General features: G+C 43.0%; 1 protein-coding gene across 1 annotated transcript in view; it reads right to left on the bottom strand.

Moving 5' to 3' along the window:
• Window positions 1-24,900, bottom strand: part of USP43 (ubiquitin specific peptidase 43) — a 116,115-nt gene that overhangs the window by 72,238 nt on the left and 18,977 nt on the right. The window contains exon 2 of the mRNA XM_063292598.1: window positions 24,412-24,552. Within this exon, the coding sequence (XP_063148668.1) occupies window positions 24,412-24,552 (141 nt within the window). The remainder of the gene's footprint in view (window positions 1-24,411; window positions 24,553-24,900) is intronic.

Below are 24,900 nucleotides of genomic sequence, written 5' to 3'. Positions count from 1 at the left end.
CCAAAAATCTATTCGATGACCCCGAAGGAGATGGCAACCCTCCGGGAGTTCATCGATAAAAACCTAGACAGGGGATTCATAGAGCCAGCATGCTCACCGGTCGGAGCCCCCGTCTTATTCCGGGAGAAGAAAGACGGGACCCTACGGCTCTGTACCGACTACCGGGGCCTAAACGCGGCTTCCCTGTCCAACAAATACCCCCTACCCCTGGTGAAGGACATGCTCGCCCACCTGTCCACGGGCAAAGTCTTTTCCAAATTGGACCTTCGCGAGGCGTACTATCGCATCCGAATCAGGGAGGGGGACGAATGGAAGACGGCGTTTAACTGCCCCCTAGGCGCTTTCCAGTACAAGGTACTGCCCTTCGGACTCGCGGGGGCCCCTGGGGTGTTCATGCAGCTCATCAATGAGGTACTGCATGAACATCTGTTTAAAGGGGTCCTGGTCTACATCGACGACGTCCTTATTTACACAAAAACACACGAGGAACACGTAACCTTAGTCAGGCAAGTCCTCGACAAGCTCAGAAGGGCGCAGCTCTATGCGAAGCCTACAAAGTGCGAGTTTCACAAAGAGCGCCTAGACTATTTGGGGTATCGAATCTCCGGGGACGGCATCGAAATGGACCCCGCAAAAGTCGAAGCGGTGCTAAACTGGGAGCGGCCCCGCAACAGACGGCAACTACAGAGCTTCCTGGGATTCGCGAATTTCTACAGGTCATTCGCCCGGGGGTTCGCTGAGATAGCCCTCCCCTTAACGGACCTCCTCAAAACCAAAGGGGTGGGGGACACCCGACGCGCCAAGAACCCAGGCACAGTGCTGAATTGGACTCCCGCGTGCCAGACCGCATTCGACAAGCTGAAAGCGCTGTTCACTACGGAGCCAATCCTCGCGCACCCGGACCCAGAACGGCCATTCGTGGTCCAAGCCGACGCCTCAGACTTCTCCCTGGGAGCCATCCTACTACAGAAAGACTCCACGGGGCTCCTGAAACCATGCGCCTACCTGTCAAGGAAGTTCTCCGAGACAGAGAGGCGATGGCACGTCTGGGAGAAAGAAGCCTTCGCGGTGAAATCGGCACTAGAGACATGGCGACACCTACTCGAGGGAGCCACCCAACCATTCGAGGTCTGGACGGACCACCGGAACCTCGAGGCCCTACGAACGCCTAGACGCCTTAGCCCAAAACAGGTCCGATGGGCCCAATTCTTCAGCCGCTTTGATTTCCAGCTGAAGTTCATGCCGGGCAAGAAGAACTTCCTGGCCGACGCCCTCTCCCGACTGCCCCAAGACGAAGAGCCCGCCCCAGACACCATTGGGACGGTCCTATCCGCCTCGCAACTGGGGATGGCCGTGACCACCCGAAGCGGCGCACGGAGGCAGCTCGACGCTACGGCGCAGCCGACGGCGGGACAACCGGCGACGGAAAGAAGCCAACCGCAACTACCAGGGGGAATGCGCACGGACCTCGCCGCCGCCCTCAAAACCGACCCCTGGTTCCTGGCGAACCCCGACAAGGTAACGATGGCGCAAGACCTGGCATGGGGGGAAGGCAGAATCTACGTCCCGGACTCGCAGCGCCAGGCGATCTTGCATAGGTCACACGACGCCAAGCAAGCGGGACACTTTGGGTTCCTCAAGACCCTACACCTAACACGGCGCCAATTCTGGTGGCCCGCGCTCAGGCGAGACGTAAAAACCTACGTGGCGTCCTGCCCAACGTGCGCTAGGGCCAAACGGGCACCAGGCAAACCCGCGGGGCTATTGCAACGGGTGGCAGAACCCTCCCGCCCATGGGAGGAAATCTCTATGGATTTTATAGTGGACCTCCCACCCAGCCAGAAGAAAACGGCCATTTGGGTGGTGAAGGACTACTTCTCAAAGCAGGCCCACTTCATCCCCTGCACGTCGGTCCCATCCTCACAACAACTAGCCAAACTCTTCCTCATCCACGTGTACAGGCTACACGGATGTCCCGCACGTGTGGTGACCGACAGGGGCACACAGTTCACCTCCAAATTCTGGCGGGCCTTCCTGAAGCTGACGGGGACCCAACAGGCCCTATCTACGGCTTGGCATCCGCAGACGGACGGAGCCACTGAGGTTCTTAATGCCACCTTAGAGCAATTTATACGATCATATACGAACTACCACCAAGACGACTGGGCCGAACTGCTCCCGTTCGCCGAAGTCGCATACAACAACGCCGTCCACACGAGCACGGGGAAAACTCCGTTCGAAGTAGTCTCGGGGCGCGACTTCGTCCCCATACCGGAGCTACCTCAACCCCCGGAACCACAGGTGGACGCCAGCGACTGGGGACGGAAGATCGCGGAAGCATGGCCAGTAATCACGGCGGCGCTGAAGGAGGCACAGGCTGCTTACAAAGAGCAGGCCGACAAGCACCGGCGCCAACAACCGACGTTCCAGGCGGGGGATATGGCCTATCTCTCCACCAAGTTCCTAAAGTCAACCCAACCCTCGAAAAAACTGGGGCCTAAGTACATCGGGCCGTTCCGAGTCACGCAAATAGTGAACCCGGTAGCAATACGCCTGGACCTGCCACACAACCTCCGGAGGCTCCACCCGGTGTTCCACACCAGCCTCCTAAAACCGGCAACCACCTCCCGATGGCACCCAAGCACGCCACAGCCCGCACCACTTATGATCGACGGGCAACACCACTTCGAGATAAGGGACATCCTCGACTCCCGCAAGCAACGAGGAACTCTACACTATCTGGTCAGGTGGAAACACTTCCCCCACCCGGAATGGGTGGCGGCGCACAACGTTAACGCGCCTGACCTGACCAGAGCATTTCACCGGGCATACCCCGACAAACCGCAACCAAGGTCAGCAAAACCAAACCCCCCCCCGCAGGCCTCCCCCCGCCTCCCGTGCCCCAAGGGAAAGGGCCCCCCCCAAGCCCGCGACTTGGGTGGACCTTCCCCCCCCCGGGACTCACTCCCCCCGCCCCGGGCCCACGGGGTGGTGACAAACGATCGCCAGCACCCTCCCCCCGCCCCCTGGCCGCGGGGGAGTGGCAAGCAAGTCAACAGGGCAACCTGGGGGCAACGCCCAGGAGACACAACAAAGGCGACGCACTCTAAATAAGAAAAGAAGGGCCCTACCTGGAGCTGAACAGCACCCGACCAGCCACGCCTCTCGCCTCGCCGAACTGAGCCAAACAAACAGGGTGTGGTTGGAGCATGCGCACGCCAGGTTAGAACCCGAGCATGCGCACCATGGACACACCCTGGGAAGGCACGTGGTAGAGGGAGGAGCAAAGGGAGGGGCGACAACTACTCCGGCGGGAACTTTGAAAAAAAAAAAAAAAAAATGTGGCGTTTTGACAGCTCCACGGGGAAAACCCAGAAACCCGAGGGAGAACACTATTCGGAAAGGGGGCAGTATGTCATGAGTGCCGTTGAGCTAAAGTCATCAGCGCAATGGCACTCATGACAATGACAAGGAAATAGGTGAAGGGGTACAAGTTAAGTAGCCATCAACCTACAACGACTAACGGCCAACAAACAATAGCCAAAGGAATCACGGAGCCACCCAAACCATCAGCGGCAATACAACGGGGATCGCCCAGCTGAAAGCAATCAGCAGAAGAATGGAAACCTGCCGATGGGCGATCCCGGAAACCCTCACCCACCGGCAGGGCAACGCATGGGACAAAGGGGGGTGACGTGACCGTGAGCGAGGGGGCGCTGACCGGCGCGGGGTATTTAAACCCCGCACCGGCGCGCTCCTGTCACTCTCAGCTTTTTTCTACCAACGCTGTACCTGCCCTGCAATAAACCAGAGCCTGATTCGCAAACCAGTGTCTGATTGTTATTCAGGGGGAGGCAGCGCATGACAGTGCTTTGCAATACAAAGGAATGCAAAAGCAGCACCTGTCTTCAACTTAGCAATGCAGCTGGACAGTCCTTGAAATATATGTTACTGCTGCAATGAAGAGCAAACTGGTTCTGCATATGTACTCCTGTGCATTTGAAGACCGCTGATATTTCCAACTGAAACTGAACCACTGTACCACCCTGACTCACGGTAATGCAAATCACTTCTGTGCCTTCAGTTATTTGGATCTGGAGAACTAAAGATTGCCTGCTTTCACATGATTATGCCTTTCCACTGAGATGTTCTGATCCACATCTCACTGCCAATTGAAGCAGCTGGTACCTATGCAGCTCAAGACAGGTGTTATCAAATCTGGAACTTCCTCCCTTGAAAAATTAATGCAGCCTCCTCTCAGGGCCAATCTATTTTAGGATTATTTCTTCACATCTGACTCACTTGGGTGGCATATAATGTATTTCCCAATCTCTCCTTCTGATGCTATTTCTTCCTCAATGCAACAGATGTTCCCCCCAAGACATCTTTTGTGATGGATCATGGCTGAATACAATTTTTGCATGCAGTTGAGTTCTGGGCATCCCAAACTAATGGTATAATTCTTATTGACGGAAGTGACTTCAAAGCCCTAGAACTGGTTTTAAAATATGTTCCCACCACCTTCAACTTTGATCAGATGTCAAAAGAAGATCTGAGAGGTAGGAGGAACTTAATTTCCAGTTTCCACCTTACGTAACTGCATACTTCCGAATAATACATACATCTTAAACAAAAAACTGGTTCTCCAACTTGAATACAAACAACATGAATACACTTTTTTTTTCCAAAAATAAAAAAGGACCTGAAACAGTTTTTATGATCTCATTTCTCCCACAGCAGCAGTATTATACTTGTGGCTTTTGGCATGTACTTGGCTGTAAACTCAAATGATGAAGTACACTCCTCCTTTCAAAGTCCTCCCATTTTTCCTGCAGCTACATTATATGCTGAGACAGAGACAGACCTTTTCCTACAGCTGATCTGAAGTGCACTCCACCCATTCCTAAGTCAGCAGAAAATGCATCAATGTGAAATTTGTATTTGTATTTCTGATCACTATCCTGATTTTCTTCCTTAGTTCCCAGTCACCTGCAGCACAATGTTGACCTATTTTCCTGCTTTGGGGAGTATGGATTAAAGATGGAAAAGCTAGTGGATGTCTCCCAGCTCCCATTCCCACAGGTATATTAGTTCAAAAATGCAAAAGGGAGCAAGTGAGCACCCAGAACAGGTTCAGCTATGCCCTTTCCAGCATCATCAGATGGACTCCACAACCACCTAGAAGATTGGGAGGTTGAGTTGCAGCCCCCAATTCTTCAGAAGTTGCTAATCTAACTACACTGATAACCTCAAATTAAGATTACAGCTATGTCCCTTGCATGCTGTACCAGAAGCAGAGGCTGATACAACTTCCAGATTGCTGAATGGGGCACCTAACTATGTCAATTTATATCTGTGCTGAAGAAACTGCAGTCATGCTAACTGAATACTGCATCAGGGACTTGATGGTGATGAAACACAGTGCCCCTAAACAAGTCAGGACCCTGCATTTTTACAAACCCAGTTAATCATGTGTGTTTGCCAAGGAACACAGATTTCATCTGCTGGGCTTTCTCTGGGATGGTGCCTGTCCTGAAAACTGTAGGATACCAACTATTGTATCCTTTAGCAAACTGGGGTGGTGGTAGGGAAACTCACTGTAGTACTACACATAAAAGAGAGGGCCTGAATATGCATCTGTCCATTTTTTAGGAAACCAGTAATAACTTCCTGTTTCAATGGGCTTTAGAACAAATTTATTATTCCCATGTTTGGATTAGTGTTATTGTCCATGCTGATGCTTTCCATCTTTCTACCTAATACTAGTCAGTTTTGTTATATAAACACATACAACTTATATGGATATAAAACATGCATGCAGACCCTATATAGAATTGTGCAATTATTCAGAGCTGCTTTGAGGATCCTTGTGGCTAAATTGTGGCTTATGAATAAATAAAAATGCAAAGCCTGCAAGAAAAAGGGTGGCTCAGCTACATTAGTCAGCTTCCCAAATTATTGTACAACCCATCCATGTTTTACCAACTAGGTTGACAAGTGCAGTCATTGTAGCTAATTACTACATGGCAGGAGTTATTTCAGCCGCTGCAACCAAACACAGAACTCTCACCTCTTCACTTCTGGTGTGCCTATGTACATTTGTCCATATAATCACATGGAAATAATAGAAATAAGCTTAGCGGTTCAGAGCTGACACCTGCATTAATGTTCTGGATATATTACATAGTGACATTAATATACAGTGTAAGTGTATACAGCTTCTCTTTTAATTTAAATTGCATTCCCCCCAATTCTGCTTGAATTCACCAATTTATACACTTCAGCATTCATAGTCAAAAGGTAATTGTAATGAAAGAGATGGCAGAAGAGGGGGAAAAAAAATCTGTGTTACCCCCCCACCCAATTATCAGAGAATCCACTAGGAAAAACTGACAGCACATTGGGAAACAAAACTTTTCTACTCTAACAGGGAGCTATGCTGTTATGCTACTGATACTTTAGGTGGAATAATACATGGAACCTCTTTTGTTTCTCAGCTGTCAGCATCTGAAAAAGTCCAAGTGTCCACCACCTCCTCCTCCTCACTGGACAAGAAACTAAACTTTCAACAGTAAACTGTATGCTCAAGAAAACCAGGATTTTGCTCTGAAAGTGATCCACAATGAAAAAGAGGAACAGAAGTATACAGAATAAACTTCCAGAGCAAGATTTTATTTATATGTTTACCTATTGTTTCTTGTATTTATATTCTATGTTCCCTTTACCAATTTCTAGACCAGTGCACTTTAGCTAAATAAGTTTATGTTCATATAGTTTTCTCCACAGAGCTGGCAGATATCTTGACTAGCAAACTGCACTGATTTCCTTTTCTCATGTATAAGAAACAACCCAACAGTTAACAGTGACAGTTTATGTTTAAAACATATATTACATTAAGTGTCCTGAGATTATAGTTATTATACTGTATAGGGAAATGAATACTTAATTCTTGAAAATGGCTCAGGTGAGTGCTCACATGTCAGCCAGTTTCATTAAATCATTCTATGCTAGAGTTAACTTGCCTGAAAAATCTTTGGTGTCCCTCCTTACAAAAGTTCCATTGACTATGGCAAAGCCAAGATGCTCCAGAACCCACTGTTAACTATACTCCTATGTTTTACTGGTAGCTGGATTTTCTATCCAGTTTGTAAATATACTGTGCCCATCTCTTCCCTACCCCATTTACACAACTCCATACTTTGCTTCTTAGTATCGTTATGTTCCACAGTGAATGTGAGAAAATTCCATTTTAAAGGTTCAGAGACTGAAAGGGTTGAAGGAAAGTTAGCTGACCTGTCAATCTAGGTAACAGTTGGAGACAACCAAACCTGGAAAAATCAAACACTGATGAGCCCATTAGGAGGGCAGGTTGTCTCTCTAAGGTGGGTTTTTTAAAGTAGATACTTCACTTTCAACTTTTGGCGTTTGCATTTTCACCTCTGAGGCCAGTTGAAAGCCTGCTAAGACCAAAGCTGTAGCTAACAGAAACTGGGCTGGAATCTAGTGAACAATGAAGCTAGGTGCAGGATAGATTCTGTTCTACTTTATTGACTGAGATCTAGGCTATGTAAACTTGTTTTAGAGTGTGAGTGTGCATATGAGAGAGAGAATGAGACACACCCTGAGTTGAAGAGCTGTAGTCCCTGAGCTGAGAGTTACTGAGATCAATCACTTCAGAAGGCAACTGTTTATTCTTTTTCCCTTTGAATTTTCTTTCATATCTCTGACCCTGCTATATATATTTAGAACTTTTCAGGAACCAGTTCTCAAATTGACTTCTTTGATCAGAGAAAAGACAGTATCTACATGTATTGCTGACTGGAAACCCCTTATAGACTTTTTGCATGAAAGGGAAAAAATGAACTTATGATTTATGGTTTTGACGATTAGACAGGACAGATTATAGAAAGAAGAGAGTCATGTTGTAACCTTAGAGTAAGAGGTAAATTTATAATTGTACTTATAACTGCTGTAAAGATGATCAGAAGCTACTTCTTTGTAACTTTTTTCTTTCTTCTCTATTTTTCTTTTACCTTTTTTCCCTTCTTGAATGTTTAGCTTTCTCTTCAATTTCTTTCTTTTCTTTTTCTCAGCTTATATTAATTTGTATTAGTTTTTATCTTCTTATTAAAAATGTTTATTATACCAAAAAAAAAAAAAAGATCCAGTTGTTCTCCTGGTTCTACTCTTTAGCACACCCCTCCTTGACAGGTCAGGCCAGGAAGGAAAGGGGTTTGCCATTTATCTCTTACCTGGTACATCAGCGGCAAAGAGGATTTCTCTGGAGTAAATTAGCTGGTGACCATGTACTTAGCTGGCTCTCTCCAGGAGCTGAGGAGGGCTTGGAATAGACTTTGGAGAGGAACATAAAGAAGTCCCTTGTGGGAACCAGCAGGAGCCCAAGCTACCTCATACCGCACATCTGTGTATTCATTACACCCATTACAATACCTCTACCAAATATCTCATCCCTGATGCCATCATTAACAGAGAGGGCCAGTGTTAAGTTGTGCTTATGGCATTAAGTTGTGTTATGGTATTGTGCTTATGGTATTAAACTCAGGAAAATCTCAGCCATGGAAGTTCATCAAGTGACTTTGGGCCGATCACTATCTCTCAGCCAAATGTACCCTGCCAGGATTAACTGTGGAAAAATTTGAGGAGGAAGCATACTGCCAGAACTACTGGATGTTATTTGAAGCATCTTACCTATGAACATCTTCTGCACAATATGGTCAGATTTTCAGTGTGTATCCTATTCCTGGAAGCAGTATTTGATGCTAGTGTACCACAATACGTTACAATAGTACAGATAAGATCCCAACACAAATTGCTTTAATTGTGTACTGATTACAATGCAAAGATGGGCTAAGGCCAGATCCAAGAAAAACAATTCCAGTAACAATAAGCTAGAAACCATTTGGGGTAACACAAGGGTCCTTTTTCTGAATGATGGGAGGAAGGAGTTAATCCATAATAGCCTTGCTTCTTGAACTATTTGTCTCAAGCTCAACGTGCATGCATGTATTCTGTTATGGCCATAAGGTGACCATTTCTACTTTGGAATCCTCTCCCACAAAAGGCTCAGCTCAAAGTGCCTCCAGCATCAGTGTTCTTGTTGAATGACTCTAAAGAGTCAAGGCTTCCCTCTGAAAAATAAGAATCCAGTGAATATGAAATAACCTGCCTTTTCATCTTCCTTCAGGACTGAATTAGCATCCTGGACAAGAAGTCTTGAATGAGTGACATTGTAAGAGTACTAATGCAATCAACAGAGGGAAGGATTGGTGAACGGTAATGACTCCTACAAAAAAGGGGCTATTTAAAGGATGTATTGAGATGCTGGAACTTCTGAACTCCAAGACAGCTGCGCTTTCAAAATGAGGTTTGTTCCAGGTTGAGTGAGAGGGTTAAAGCCATGAAACACATAGTGACCATTCTATTGCCCATGTAGGTCACTGTATTTCTGGGAGCTGAAATCACAGGTAATCTCTCCAAGCAAACTGTATCTCTGTCATATTGGCTTGAATGCTGTTTTAACTTAGGGAGGCCCAGCATTGTACACTTCAGCAAAGGATCGTTACCTTGTCATGGTGCTGGAGCTTGAGCACCTCAATGATGACATGAGCTAAACCATGAAGGGCCACCCAAGACGGGAAGGTCATGACAGAGAGGTCAGACTAAATACGATCCCTGGGGAAGGTAATGGCAACCCACCCCAGTATTCTTGCCGTGAAAACTAAATGGATCAGTACAACCAGAGATATGTCGGTATACCATTGGAAGATGAGACCCCCAGGTTGGAAGATGGTCAAAATCCTACTGGGCAGGAACAGAGGATGAGTTCAACTAGCCCCAGACATGATCACGCAGCTAGCTCAAAGCCGAAAGGACGGCTAGCGGCCGACAGTGCTGGTGGTGAACGGCGAATCCGATGTTCTAAGGATCAACACACCATTGGAACCTGGAATGTAAGATCTATGAGCCAGGGCAAATTGGATGTGGTTATTGGTGAGATGTCCAGATTAAAGATAGACATTTTGGGCGTCAGTGAACTGAAATGGACTGGAATGGGCCACTTCACATCAAATGACCACCAGAACTACTACTGTGGACAAGAGGACCACAGAAGAAATGGAGTAGCCTTCATAATTAATAGTCAAGTGGCTAAAGCAGAGCTTGGATACAATCCAAAAAACGATAGAATGATCTCAATTCGAATTCAGGGCAAGCCATCTAACATCACAGTGATCCAAATATACGCCCCAACCACAGATGCTGAAGAAGCTGAGGTAGAGCAGTTCTATGAGGATCTGCAGCACCTACTGGACAACACGCCTAAAAGAGATGTTATTTTCATCACGGGAGACTGGAATGCTAAGGTGGGCAGTCAATTGACACCTGGAATTACAGGTAAGCATGGCCTGAGAGAACAAAACAAAGCAGGACATAGGCTGTTAGAATTTTGCCAAGACAACTCACTCTGCATAACAAACACTCTCTTCCAACAACCTAAGAGACGGCTCTATACATGGACTTCACCAGATGGACAACAGCAAAATCAGATTGACTACATCCTTTGCAGCCAAAGGTGGCAGACATCTATACAGTCGGTAAAAACAAGACCTGGAGCTGACTGTAGTTCCGATCACGAACTTCTTCTTGCACAATTTAGGATCAGACTAAAGAGATTAGGGAAGACCCACAGATCAGCTAGATATCAGCTCACTAATATTCCTAAGGAATATGCAGTGGAGGTGAAGAATCGATTTAAGGGACTGGACTTAGTAGATAGGGTCCTGGAAGAACTCTGGACAGAAGTTCGCAACATTGTTCAGGAGGCGGCCACAAAATACATCCCAAAGAAAGAGAAAACCAAGAAGGCAAAATGGCTGTCTGCTGAGACACTAGAAGTAGCCCAAGAAAGAAGGAAAGCACAAGGCAACAGTGATAGGGGGAGATATGCCCAATTAAATGCAAAATTCCAGAGGTTAGGCAGAAGAGATAAGGAATTATTTTTAAATAAGCAATGCGTGGAAGTGGAAGAAGACAATAGAATAGGAAGGACAAGAGACCTCTTCCAGAAAATTAGAAACATCGGAGGTAAATTCCAGGCAAAAATGGGCATGATCAAAAACAAAGATGGCAAGGACCTAACAGAAGAAGAAGAGATCAAGAAAAGGTGGCAAGAATATGCAGAAGACCTGTATAGGAAGGATAACAATATCGGGGATAGCTTTGACGGTGTGGTCAGTGAGCTAGAGCCAGACATCCTGAAGAGTGAGGTTGAATGGGCCTTAAGAAGCATTGCTAATAACAAGGCAGCAGGAGATGACGGCATCCCAGCTGAACTGTTCAAAATCTTGCAAGATGATGCTGTCAAGGTAATGCATGCTATTTGTTGTTTATTCGTTTAGTCGCTTCCGACTCTTCGTGACTTCATGGACCAGGCCACGCCAGAGCTTCCTGTCGGCCGTCGACACCCCCAGCTCCCCCAGGGACGAGTCCGTCACCTCTAGAATATCATCCATCCATCTTGCCCTTGGTCGGCCCCTCTTCCTTTAGCCTTCCACTCTCCCTAGCATCAGCATCTTCTCCAGGGTGTCCTGTCTTCTCATTATGTGGCCAAAGTATTTCAGTTTTGCCTTTAATATCGTTCCCTCAAGTGAGCAGTCTGGCTTAATTTCCTGGAGGATGGACTGGTTTGATCTTCTTGCAGTCCAAGGCACTCTCAGAAGTTTCCTCCAACACCACAGTTCAAAAGCATCGATCTTCCTTCGCTCAGCCTTCCTTATGGTCCAGCTCTCACAGCCATATATTACTACGGGGAACACCATTGCTTTAACTATGCGGACCTTTGTTGTCAGAGTGATGTCTCTGCTCTTAACTATTTTATCGAGATTTGTCATTGCTCTTCTCCCAAGGATTAAGCGTCTTCTGATTTCCTGACTGCAGTCAGCATCTGCAGTAATCTTTGGCCTAGAAATACAAAGTCTGTCACTGCCTCTACGTTTTCTCCCTCTATTTGCCAGTTATCAATCAAGCTGGTTGCCATAAACTTGGTTTTTTTGAGGTTTAGCTGCAAGCCAGCTTTTGCACTTTCTTCTTTCACCTTCATCATAAGGCTCCTCAGTTCCTCTTTGCTTTCAGCCATCAAAGTGGTATCATCTGCATATCTGAGATTGTTAATGTTTCTTCCAGAGATTTTAACTCCAGCCTTGGATTCCTCAAGCCCAGCTTGTCGCATGATGTGTTCTGCATACAAGTTGAATAGGTATGCATGCTATATGCCAGCAAATTTGGAAAACACAAGAATGGCCATCAGACTGGAAAACATCAACTTATATCCCCATACCGAAAAAGGGAAACACAAAAGAATGTTCAAACTATCGAACAGTGGCACTCATTTCACATGCCAGTAAGGTAATGCTCAAGATCCTGCAAGGTAGACTTCAGCAATTCATGGAGCGAGAATTGCCAGATGGACAACCTGGGTTTAGAAAAGGCAGAGGAACTAGGGACCAAATTGCCAATATCCGCTGGATAATGGAAAAAGCCAGGGAGTTTCAGAAAAACATCTATTTCTGTTTTATTGACTATTCTAAAGCCTTTGACTGTGTGGACCATAACAAATTGTGGCAAGTTCTTAGTGGTATGGGGATACCAAGTCATCTTGTATGCCTCCTGAAGAATCTGTATAACGACCAAGTAGCAACAGTCAGAACAGACCACGGAACAACGGACTGGTTTAAGATTGGGAAAGGAGTACGGCAGGGCTGTACCTATTCAACTTGTATGCAGAACACATCATGCCACACGCTGGGCTTGAGGAATCCACGGCTGGAGTTAAAATCGCTGGAAGAAACATTAACAATCTCAGATATGCAGATGATACCCTTGATGGCTGAAAGCAAAGAGGAACTGAGGAGCCTTATGATCAAGGTGAAAGAAGAAAGTACAAAAGCTGGCTTGCAGCTAAACCTCAAAAAGACCAAGATTATGGCAACCAGCTTGATTGATAACTGGCAAATAGAGGGAGAAAATGTAGAAGCAGCGAAAGACTTTGTATTCCTAGGTGCAAAGATTACTGCAGATGCTGACTGCAGTTAGGAATCAGAAGACGCTTAATCCTTGGGAGAAGAGCAATGACAAATCTCGATAAAATAGTTAAGAGCAGAGACATCACACTGACAACAAAGGCCCGCATAGTTAAAGCAATGGTGTTCCCTGTAGTAACATATGGCTGCGAGAGCTGGACCATAAGGAAGGCTGAGCGAAGGAAGATCAATGCTTTTGAACTGTGGTGTTGGAGGAAAATCCTGAGAGTGCCTTGGACTGCAAGAAGATCAAACCAGTCCATCCTCCAGGAAATAAAGCCAGACTGCTCACTTGAGGGAATGATATTAAAGGCAAAACTGAAATACTTTGGCCACATAATGAGAAGACAGGACACCCTGGAGAAGATGCTGATACTAGGGAGAGTGGAGGGCAAAAGGAAGAGGGGCCGACCAAGGGCAAGGTGGATGGATGATATTCCAGAGGTGACGGACTCGTCCCTGGGGGAGCTGGGGGTGTTGACGACCGACAGGAAGCTCTGGCGTGGGCTGGTCCATGAAGTCACGAAGAGTTGGAAGTGACTAAACGAATAAACAACAAAGCATTGTACAATTGGAAAAGTCTTGTTTCAGCTGATCCAACTTCCTGAATGCTTATTACTACCCTGGAACAGAGGAAAAGATATCATACTCTACTTTTCGGATCTGATTTGCAGTTTCCGTCAAAGTGAAGTCCTGCTTATATGCCTTGCAGCCCCCCAAACCAAAATCACCATTTCACTCACAGTAAAAACAGATTGTAAGAGTAAGAGCTTCTCCTTTCAAGGTTATTTTCTTCATTAGCAATTAGGGCAATACAGAGCTTTGTGTAAAGAGAATTCAGTGCCCACTTCATTCCTTTATAAAAATCCCATTTTCAATTCAAGATAAATTAAATATTCTCCAACCTCAATTATTTTAAATAAAAGCTGGAGATTTCCTTTGCTGGAATACTGAAACTGCCCATTTGTGTACCTGCTTGTGTAGAAGAGAGAGACATGAGCACATGCAAAGAAAAGATGTGCAAGCAATCATGTGAAAAACGGAAGAGTGTGGGAGAAAGATATAAATTAAAAATGGACATGCATGTGCCCTAACCTGACTTATCAGTGCTTGGCAGAAAATTACATTCCCTGTATAGGACAATCCTTTATCCAGTGTTTTTTTTTTTTAGCATGCATGATTCAATGACAAGGGTTATCTTAAATGTGACAGAGCACTAATGAATAACAAAACTAGTAAGTTTCTGTTTGATACATATATCTGTGTTCCATACTTGTGAGAAAAATATCATAGTCAGCTGCAGGTACCAGCAGGGGTACTTCAGCATTCTTCCTCCTAAAATTGAAAACATCTGAAGACAGAGGAGGCACAAAGGAACTGCTTCAGTATCACAGCCTGTCAAAGTCTGGAGTAAATGGATTTGCAAGTGCTTATGCTGGACAGCCTTTGCAAATGGTCAGGAGCAAGAGGTGAATATGGCTCTTCAGATCTCAGAGGTGCTTTGAAGGAGCTGCCCAGACCAGAGCTTTTGAGAAGCCACCCCATCTAAAGGGGAAGGTAACTGCACTGTGAGGAGCTGAAGTATTACCAGCACCCTTGCTGCCCAAGACTCCCACAATTCTCCTTTCCCAAAGAGCCACCAGAGCAAATCACAGCCAGAGGCAGAGCAAGATATGAGGCTGCACTATCAAACACTTATCTCAGCATGGTGGATTTCAGAGCATTCAGCCTCTGCAGGCACACTGCGGCCACTTTGACACTGCTACTGAAGAGCAATGTATAAAGATAGTAAATGAATTGTCAAGAGTATTAGAGGACAGGAGCAGGCTAGGGAAAATGGATCTTCCTCTGGCTTCTGACTCATTTCTCAAGCTACTTTTTTGGGGGGGGGACCTCTTCTTCTGTCACGATTATTTTCTTCAAGAGTCTGCTTCCATATGGATGAATAGTTCAGCTATTCTGCCTTGTAGGATTTATTTTAGTTAGAAAAAAGATAGAAACAATGAGATAACCCAAGAGGTTTACATATGAAGATGGTATTTTCTGGACAACCTTTAGCTTGCTATGAATAAGGCAGGAAATGACACAATAAAAGTCTTCTCTGGAAGTACCTATACATAAAAGTTTCCAGGTAGGAAACTGTGTAACAGCTATCTCACCAGGTTATATATGGATGAGTCAGCATCCAAGTAAGAGGCATTAGTTCTTAAGAATAAGTTCAGAGGCTGAGTAAAAAGAATCTGAACATTATAATTCCTGTAGTTCTATTAGAACTCAAAGAGAGCCAGTTTGGTGTAGCTCTAATAGAACTTCAGGAAGTATAATAATAATAAAGTTCTATAAGGGCAATAAAGTGGCAACATTTATAGCACCCCTGAACTCACCTTCACTTTCTTATGCTGTCTATACAAAAACTGGCTCAGAATGTGAAAACTATAAATACCCAACAGCTATGCTTTTAAAACTAAGCTTCTACCCCTTGCTATTGCAGATATTTGTTATAAACATATACAACAGGATAGTTACATCTATCAGTAGACAGTTTAGCAGAGAAATCAGATTTTAGGAGCCAACAAGAGATTTTTTAATATTTTAACATGGCTTTGTATTATTGCCCATATTGTAATATTAGATTTCTACATTTGATGCAAGCTGGTTTCTATTGCTGACAAATGGAATCAATTGTTCAGTGACATTTGACCTATTTGGTAACAACAGATCAAGAGCTTAGAGGGAAAGGATCTTCCTGGTAATTCAAAAAAAATCAGCAGCTGAACGCTTTACTAAAAAACACACCTCTGGCAGCCTAAGTTACTATTGTTATAAAACCTGTTTAAAAGTCCTGAACAGTACCTGCATGGAACCCTTCCTTAAGATAGAGTCCTAATATCTTGATACTGAACCTGTTTTAAATTCTAATTTTCATCTCAGATACCTCATTTAAAAAGGGGAAAAATCCAATCCCATTATTCACAAAGAAATTCAAAAACCTTGAGACCAACTGGGGAGCAAATCCCAAGACTTTGTGTGCCTATATATCAATACCAGTATTTATTTTTAAAAATAATTGTGGCTTCATCGTTCTAAGCTGATTTTTTTACAGTTAATATGGTTACTAATTTGTCTACCTCAGTTACAGGCATTTGGCCATGCTTAAAGAGCAGAACAATAGCCATGAACTGTGCTGACACAGTTAGTGGTTTCCAAGGGAAACTCGGTAGAATGAGGGACGGGTTCTCAGACACCTGCCTGGGGGAGAAGGAACAAAATTTTGCCTCTGGTGCTCCCATACTTGCCTAGAGCTTCCTGCTGATCACATTTTGACAGCTGTCATGTACACAGATCAATTGCCCAGACAAAAATGCCTGATTAGCATTCACACACACACACACACACATGAATGAGGGGTGTTGCACACAAAGGTTATTAGGTGGCTTTCTTCCCATTCCTCCATAGAACTACAATTAGCCTCAACTGAAGTTAGCTGCTGGGCTGCTGGGCTGAAAGGTCTAATGCTAAATTCTATAGAGGAAGGTATTGTGGATGATCATTTCGCCTGCATGGTCTTCAAAGCCTCGTAGAGTTGGAAGGGGTACTGAAGGCCATCTAGTTCAATCCTTCCTACTTAATGGCTTAAGAAAACCCATCATGCTGCCAAAAGTGTAATTACAGAATAGTGCTGCCACATATACAGAAGATGAGATGCAAGTAAAAGAGCAGTAATACCCTTATTATGCTAGTTAATGTTTCCAGAACCACACTTGGGGATTGTGCAGAATTTTCCTTGACACAGAGGTAGCTATAAACAGTGATGTCACTGCACACTCCAGCAACTGCTAATCCTGTTTAGAAATCCATACGGTCTCTGTGCTTAGCCATTCAAAACAATCAGCCTGGGCTGCCACTCTGCATTTTTTTTTTTTTTTGGTTCTATATTCCCTGCCAGCAGCTGGAAGGAAGTGGTTTTCTCAGTTGTTTACATGGGAAAAAGGTAAAGACACCCTCAAGTCAAGCTCAGTTCAAAATAATTATATGGGCATATCCATGCAGTTTTCTTGGCAACAGTGTGATAATTATTGGCCCTTGCCTTCTTCCAGGATGTTTCTTCAACTTGCCAGTTTAGCCTATAGCCCTGGAGTTTCCTGGTAGACTCCCATCCAAGTACTAGCCAGACTCAACCCTGTTTAGTTTTTATGAGGTCAGCAAAGTGGATTAGAGACTGACACACTGATGTGACATTGTTCAATGACAATAAGGAAAATGCTTTTCATTTGCTTCCCTCTACCAAATTACGCTACTGAGTTGGAGCAAGCTTGGTGGAAGCCAGTAGATTTTTGTGAGCTCAGTTCTGTTGCAAAACTAAACTGATGGGCTTAGCAACTGCCACACGTTGGAGTTACGTTCCTTAGTTCTAAGTGAATAACCCACCCACCCCCATCAATAATCATCATCTCACACAACTCCAGTTGACATACTGTACTGTAGAGTTCTAATAAACACAACAAAATAGATGTGGCACTCCTCATGTCTATCCCCAGCTTATAATCTCCTGAAATCAGTGGGTATGATCAGAATTCAGCACTTTGGAACTTCACTGATTATTCTGAACCCATGATATCAAACTAGGTATAGAAGGGCAGCATTTCTTCTAGAAGAGACAGATGATGATGGGATCAAGCCCAGAATTCTGTTCCCAAAACTTGGTATCTTAGCCATGGTTAAGAGTACCACACAGACCTGGTTCACATGTCATCTTAAGCCATAGTCTGGTTTCTCTGATTTGGCTTAATGAGTTATATGAACTCAGTCACTGTGGCTTGTATAACACGGTATCTAGCTTAAGTGAACCGAGCCAACTGTGGTTTCTTCAACAAACCATAGTTAGACAAAATATGGCTCAGTGTGATGTGTGATCCCAGTCATTTGTGAATAAGGATTACTATCATCCCTTGTGGCAAAGCTGGAAAGTTTCCCAGTTTTTAATTTTCTTAAGTGCAGCAACACAGTTGCCAGTAGCTGTTTTTATACTATTCTGATAGTTCCTGCTTTTGTACTATTGACTAGTTCAGCTGCTATGAAATAAATATGGCAATTCTATTTCCCTTCAAGACTTCCTATAATGTTTCCTTGTTATTTCCTGTTTTTGTTTTCAAAAACAATTTTTTTCTATAATTTTTCTTCTATCGCAGGCAGCCTTTTAAAAACTTTGCCGTCAGTAGAAATACAACTGGTTTCGGACATATTCTATGCAACACATTTTTACTCAAGTTTTTTTTTTCTATTTTGTTACTGCTTCTGTTATATTACCTTTTATTTGCCTAAAATAAAATAAAGAGAACCCTTCCCTCCAAGATTCACTTTGCTATGTCTAAAAAGGGGAAATTTAATAAAATATATAAACACAGTTGGATTAATGTAAAATGTGAAACCGTGAAGAGAAAGATGATGTCATTGTTTACAATATGACTAGTTATAGAGGTTGAAGAAACTTGAGCATCTTGAAAAAAGCCTCATATTCCTTACCATATGGTGTTAAAATTGTTTTTAATTTTATTTATATGGGTTTGTTTTTTGTTGTTTTGACTTGCGAGCTGCCCAGAGTCATTTATGTGAGATGGGCAGCTATATAAATTGAAGTAAATAAATAAATAAAATGAATAGGAGCATTTAAAACAAGTCATTGCATATATTTAAACTCACACATAATAAACCAGTGTAATGGTATGTGGGAATGACCCTGGGGACTGGAGGGAGAGCTGTAGATGGGACAACTGGCACGTAAAAGATGTCTCAGCCCACGGAAAGGGGGATGGCATGAGAAACATTTCAGGAGGGATCCTCCCTAGTTTTCCAGAGAGTAAAAGGAAACCGGGAGACTGTGAGTTCTAGTCCCGCCTTAGGCATGGAAGCCGGCTGGGTGACCTTGGGCCAGTCAGTCTCTCTCAGCCCAACTCACCTCACAGGGTTGTTCTTGTGGGGAAAAGAGAAGGAGGAGGAAGGAGTATTAGGTATGTTCGCCGCCTTGAGTTATTTATAAAAATAATAAAGGTGTGATAGAAAATAAATAAATAAATGGAGGGAGGGAGGGAGGGAGGGATGGATGGAGGGGAGCAATACTTTCAGACTTGCAAGATTCTGTTAATGTAACCTTACAATAAGAGCGAGTACTGGTGTGCTTCTTGTCTGGACTACCTCACTAGGCTAACAGCCAGAAATCTTGCATTATCAAGCCCCAAGGTAGTCAAATAGTGGTTTCTATATGTAGTCTAATCACCCCTGTCTTGAGAGCTAGTTTGGTTTAGTGGTTAAGGTGCTGGGCTAGAAACCAGGAGTCTGTGAATTCTAGTCCTGCCTTAGGCATGAAAGCCGGCTGGGTGACCTGGGGCCAGTCACTCTCTCTCAGCCCAACTCAGTGCAATGTAGACTAGCCTCCTCGTGGTGCACCCCGGGCAACGTGACTTGTCACGGCTAAATAGTCTACACATCTGGCTGCTGGACCTCACAAGGATTTCCCAGCAAGAAAAAAGCAGCATGAACACCAAACTACTATGCCATACGATTAAACAAACAAACAAACAAAACCTGTCTTCACTCAAGCAGTTAAATAATCCAGGTGGAAACAGCTTGGAGCAACATCTGAACCCAAAATTATAATTATTGTGACCAAAACACCAGGAATCTTAGCCAGTTTAAAACTAGGATCTGAAGTTAGCTAACAAAATCTAATTGGTGTGGCAAAAATATTAATAATCCTGTGCTTGGATGTTACAGGAAGTTATTCCCAATCTGATTTGTTTATTCATTTATGTGAAAGGAGGGAGCAAACCAGTTGCATGAGTCAGTAAACAGTATATAGTTTGTCCACACTGCAGTTTATTAAGCTAGAATTTCTGGTTTATTACTATAGTAAAGTAATTGTATAATTACTACAGTATAGTAATTGTATAATTACTATAGTATAGTAATTGATAGCAATCAATGCAGATAATTAAGTTAGAAAAGCTTAAAACTCTGTAAAATATTGCATTTGGCCTTCTGAACTATTTGCAACAATCCAGGGAGAAAACAATGAAAGGGCAAAATTGGAATACCAAGGAATAAGTTACTCATCCTGAGATCTTACAAGAGAGTACAAAGAATATGAGTATCTTTAGCCTTCTCTAACATACAGTACTACCCATATAATGTTTATTAAGGTTTAGAACCGTGCAAAGTTCTGGACTCAAAAGTGAAATACACTACAGGGTGTTTTCAGAAAGCTACTGTAAGAACATCATTTAGACTGTAACTAACATTCATAAGTGACATATTCCAGGATGAAAAATCTTTTTACAAAGAGAGGGCACTTCAAACTCATGAGCACATACAAACTGGGTGATATATTGCTTCAAGTCATGTTACAGACATGGATGTTTTAAATACAAACAACTTAAATTACTGTGAAAAGCATGGATAGCTTGGTCCTAGCTTCCCAGGCCTTTGCAGCACATTCCATTAGTGAGAGAGTCTGCAAATTCCTTTCTCCTCCACTTAATTCTCAAGCCAACCAGATAGCCAGCCCTGATTCCCAGCTAGAGCATTTATTGCAGAAATCACCCTTAAGGAAGATGTTTTTAACAGTAATAATAGTTCTTTATAACAACATTGGCAATTGACATAATGAACTTGACATGTACCCTCTCAGACTATGTTAATCTCTTGGAGCACAGAAATAAAAGAACCACAACAATTTTGTGGCACCTTAAAGAATAGCATTTGTATTTCTACATAAGCTGTTGTCAGAAAAGCTTTTGTGCTAAAAAAAAAATCCATTAGTGTTTCAGGTGTCACAAAACTCTGCTTTTATTCCAACTCCCAACCGACTTCCGGAATGTACAGTATGAAGCAATTTGTCCAGCAAGGAACGTGATCCATTGGCTGCCTTTTATCCTTTGCCCTTTGACCAATCCAAACAAATATACAGACAGGTGTAGTCTAGTGTTTGACCAAGGATAAAAAAAAACAACAGTTGAATTCGCACCAAAGTATGGCTCACTGGAACACTTCACTCCGTATTTCAGTCTCTGCGTTCACAACCTGCCTGCTGCATGTGAGACACAGAGAAGCTCACTCTGTAGTATACTTTTTTTTTTTAATTACTATTTTTGCCAGCAGCAAAGCAGCTGCCACACCATTCCAGAAAGCTGCCTGGCAGTGTAATTAGTGACAGATTAGTAGCTGTACTCTGATGGGGCTTCATTTAAATAGCAAGAGAAAGAAGCAGAGAGAGAGAGAGAGAGAGAGCGCCAGAGAATAAACTAGACTAGTTGTTGCCTGCAGGACCAAACCACATAACCCAAGGAAAACACAGGAAGCCAAGTCCAGCTGACAAGAACAACAGGGTGGCCCAGTGGACCTTTACAGAGTCTGGTAGGAATTTAGGGCTATGCACACTTCAAAAATGATGTGAAACTGCTCTGGAGGTTGCAGAAGTGCTACGCATTAAAGCAACACCATTTTTCCAAGCTTCTCATGACCCTGAAAAAGAAAAGATGCTACTGCTTTAAGGAATCCACTTAAAGAGCTGTTAAAGCAACTCTTAAAGCAGGATGAAAAAAGTTGTGCAGTTTTCTTAGTTTTTATTGTTTCTTTTTTAGACTTGTATTCTATCTGTCCTATATTCTTTATTTTGTGTTTTAATTATATCTTGAAAATTAATAAAGCTTTAATAAAAAAGAAAAAAGGTGTGTTGTTTTAATGAATAGCAGAGTGGTGTTGTTTACATGAGGGCTAAAGTAGTTTAGTCTGAATCATTTTGAAGTGTGCACAGCCCTTGTGGAAATGGTTATTCCTTGAGCAAAATAAAGCCATCTACCATGTTTTAGTCTCCTTTGGAACTTATACTAAGCCTTAAACCTCCTTCCCTAATCTAACACTCTCCAGATGTGTTGGGAAACTGCAGATCCCAGAATTCCAAGGCAACCTGTCCACAGGTTAGGGAAAACTGGCTTAGAACTTGTTAAGAAACAGATTCTCCAGCAAATCCACCAAAAGAGCTAATAACTGAATCTTAATGATTCTTCAGATGCACTATCTGCTTTCCTGCTACAGGAAGTCTCACAGTTAATTAATAATTTGCCTTCTAATTCATTATATGCAAAATAAAATGTAGAAACATGGTGTAACATCATATGTAACACTACCACATACAGTTAAAAGGAAAAACTGTATTTCTTTCTCTTTTTGTTCCTGGTTCCAGCAAAGGTCAAACAAGTTAAGATGCAGGGAGGGGTTTTTTCTTTGATTTAAAGCATCCAAAGGACATTCAGATCTAGGCTGTAACTGCAACAGGAAATGAGGACCTGCTTATTTATCTTTTCCTCTATGCTTTTCCCCCTGACCTGAATGTTCTTCTTCCTCTTCCAAAGCTAATAGTAGCTGCAGGTAGTTAAAATATAGGTAGGTGTTTTACTTCTATAGGTAATACCAGTTGTGTCTTGTGAGGCTGAATTCAGTCACAGATAGGGCACTGGACCAAAGAGTTAAGTCTCCTTCCCTTGGAACCACAGCCCTTATGAAAAGTCCGCTAGCTTGCTGTGGGGCTTCATTAGAATTTTGTTTGGAAATAAAAAAACACAACGTACACAACAACAGAATAGGATTAATTACAGTGGAATAAACTTACTGATTATATTCCTTCCTTAGTTGTCATTGGTAATCTAGTTGCTAAATAAAGTGAAACAGCTCAAGGAGCACCTCACTGACTGTTGAGGGACTTGGTGTAAATTATGTACAGTAGTCAAATCATAATCGGGAGGTGGGGAGGACCTGATGCTTTTAACCAAAGAATGAGACAGCAGGAGATTTGGTCACACAACTCCCATTCACACCCTCTTGATCCTTTAAGAGCAGAATCCAACACTTAAATAGTCATACTGAGCCATAGAAAAGAAAAATCTAGAAGTTACAGCATGAAAAAACTCTGAATGTCACAAACAACTTCAACAAACACATAGGTTTACTGTTAATTATTACCTCCTCAGACTAACAACTAGTCCACAAATTTAGTTTTAATTTCTTAATCTACTGATTCTTTCAGACCTAGTTTTAATACACAGAAACATTCAGGTTCAGAAAAAAAACATATTGGATTTTAGAAATGGGTGTGGATATGGTACTGCTCTGGAAGAGAAAGAATAAGCATAAAAGAAGTACACTAATGGTTTAGTAAGGGATTGCAGGGTTTTATGTTGTTTTTTTGCCAGACATTTCTTGGTGTAACTCTGTAATATGAATATTATACTTAAAAAATTATTAAGTTCTTCTAAATCATTTCTATTAACCTAATGGTCCATAGATACACCCCTGCACACACATACATTTTCACAGTTTCTATCTCCATTTGATTCTACTGATCATTTGCTAATATTTGCGTTTGACAATAACTTAAAAGTCAGTTCTGGCAGATCTCACCCTATCTGATTCCTCGGCTCAGAAAGAGAAAATGAGCAAAAAAAGAAGGAAAATATTCTGGTCTAAAACCACCAAAATACTGCTCCACTTTGAAGGCATATGTCCCATCTCAGTCAGCCAGTGTTTTCTTACCTCAGACCTCTTGACAAGGCATTGAGTTGCTAATACAACAATTTGATAGATAATCAAAATTTTCCATTATTATTGTTGTCATTGTTATGTTATGAGCTCAAGGAGGCTTAGAAGGAGATCTCTGTTCATTCTGTTCCCATATACCAACCTGTGAAATACTTTAGGCTGTGCTGGGAGAGAATGACTACCCCAGTAAGTTTCCATGGCTGCAGATAGACTTAAGTCTCAAGTCTTAGTTCAATACCTCAATCAGAGGGTGGAACAATAGTATGCATTTAGGAAATGTGGAATTAAAGTCTCTGAGACTTTAAGGTAGCAATACTTAACATGCTACATTTCAAAGATTTTGGATGACAGCATCCACAATCCATTGCCAGTGCTCCAGAGAGAGGGTTATGTATCCCTGTTCTAAGTAATTACTTGGGAACAATAACCATGATTCCATTTTTAGGTCATCAATGCTTTGCTACTCAGCAGAAAATCTTATTCCTATTGGAGAACTCTTTCCATGAAGAGAAAATCTACTGCAATGAAGGAAATGGGCTTATATTGGCAGGCCACCTTGGTTATAAACATCATGTTGACATATTCCATCAATTGACAACCAGCTCAGCGAATTCCATTCACATTTCTACAATTCTGTGTGTATTTTGCCTGAAACACTATATTAGCAGCAGACGTTTAGTGAGCTTTCAGGGTAAAATAGTAACTTTTTCTGCCAGTCACTGACCTTTCCAGACATCTTTAGTTTTTGACTAAAAGAAACAGAACACAGGTCTTCATGCATGCGGTCCAGCAACCACAGAAGGAACTCCAGGGCATCATGTTGTGCATTTCCACGAAACTGTGCACCATATTTAGAGACAACATTCTGCAATGAAAACAAGTGAAGAGAATTATTATTATTTTATCTGGAATGATAAAGATGCTCTAGTATTAAAGGGCATTCATGACCTTTACTTCTCTCACCAACGTTGGCTAAACTGATGATTATATGGACTATGCATAGGCTGCATCAAGATCCATGTTCTGTGCCAGGAGCAACCAAACAGAAGATTATAAGCCTTTCTCCATGTATTAGTAAAGGTAAAGGTTTCCCTTGACGTAAAGTCCAGTCGTGTCTGACTCTAGGGGGCGGTGCTCGTCTCCGTTTCTAAGCCTTGGAGCCGGCGTTGTCCGTAGACACTTCCGGGTCATGTGGCCAGCATGACGACACGGA

The sequence above is a fragment of the Candoia aspera genome, chromosome 2 (genome assembly GCF_035149785.1).
Source record: "Candoia aspera isolate rCanAsp1 chromosome 2, rCanAsp1.hap2, whole genome shotgun sequence".
Classification (NCBI taxonomy): domain Eukaryota; kingdom Metazoa; phylum Chordata; class Lepidosauria; order Squamata; family Boidae; genus Candoia; species Candoia aspera.
This window is presented reverse-complemented; position numbering and strand designations above follow the sequence as displayed.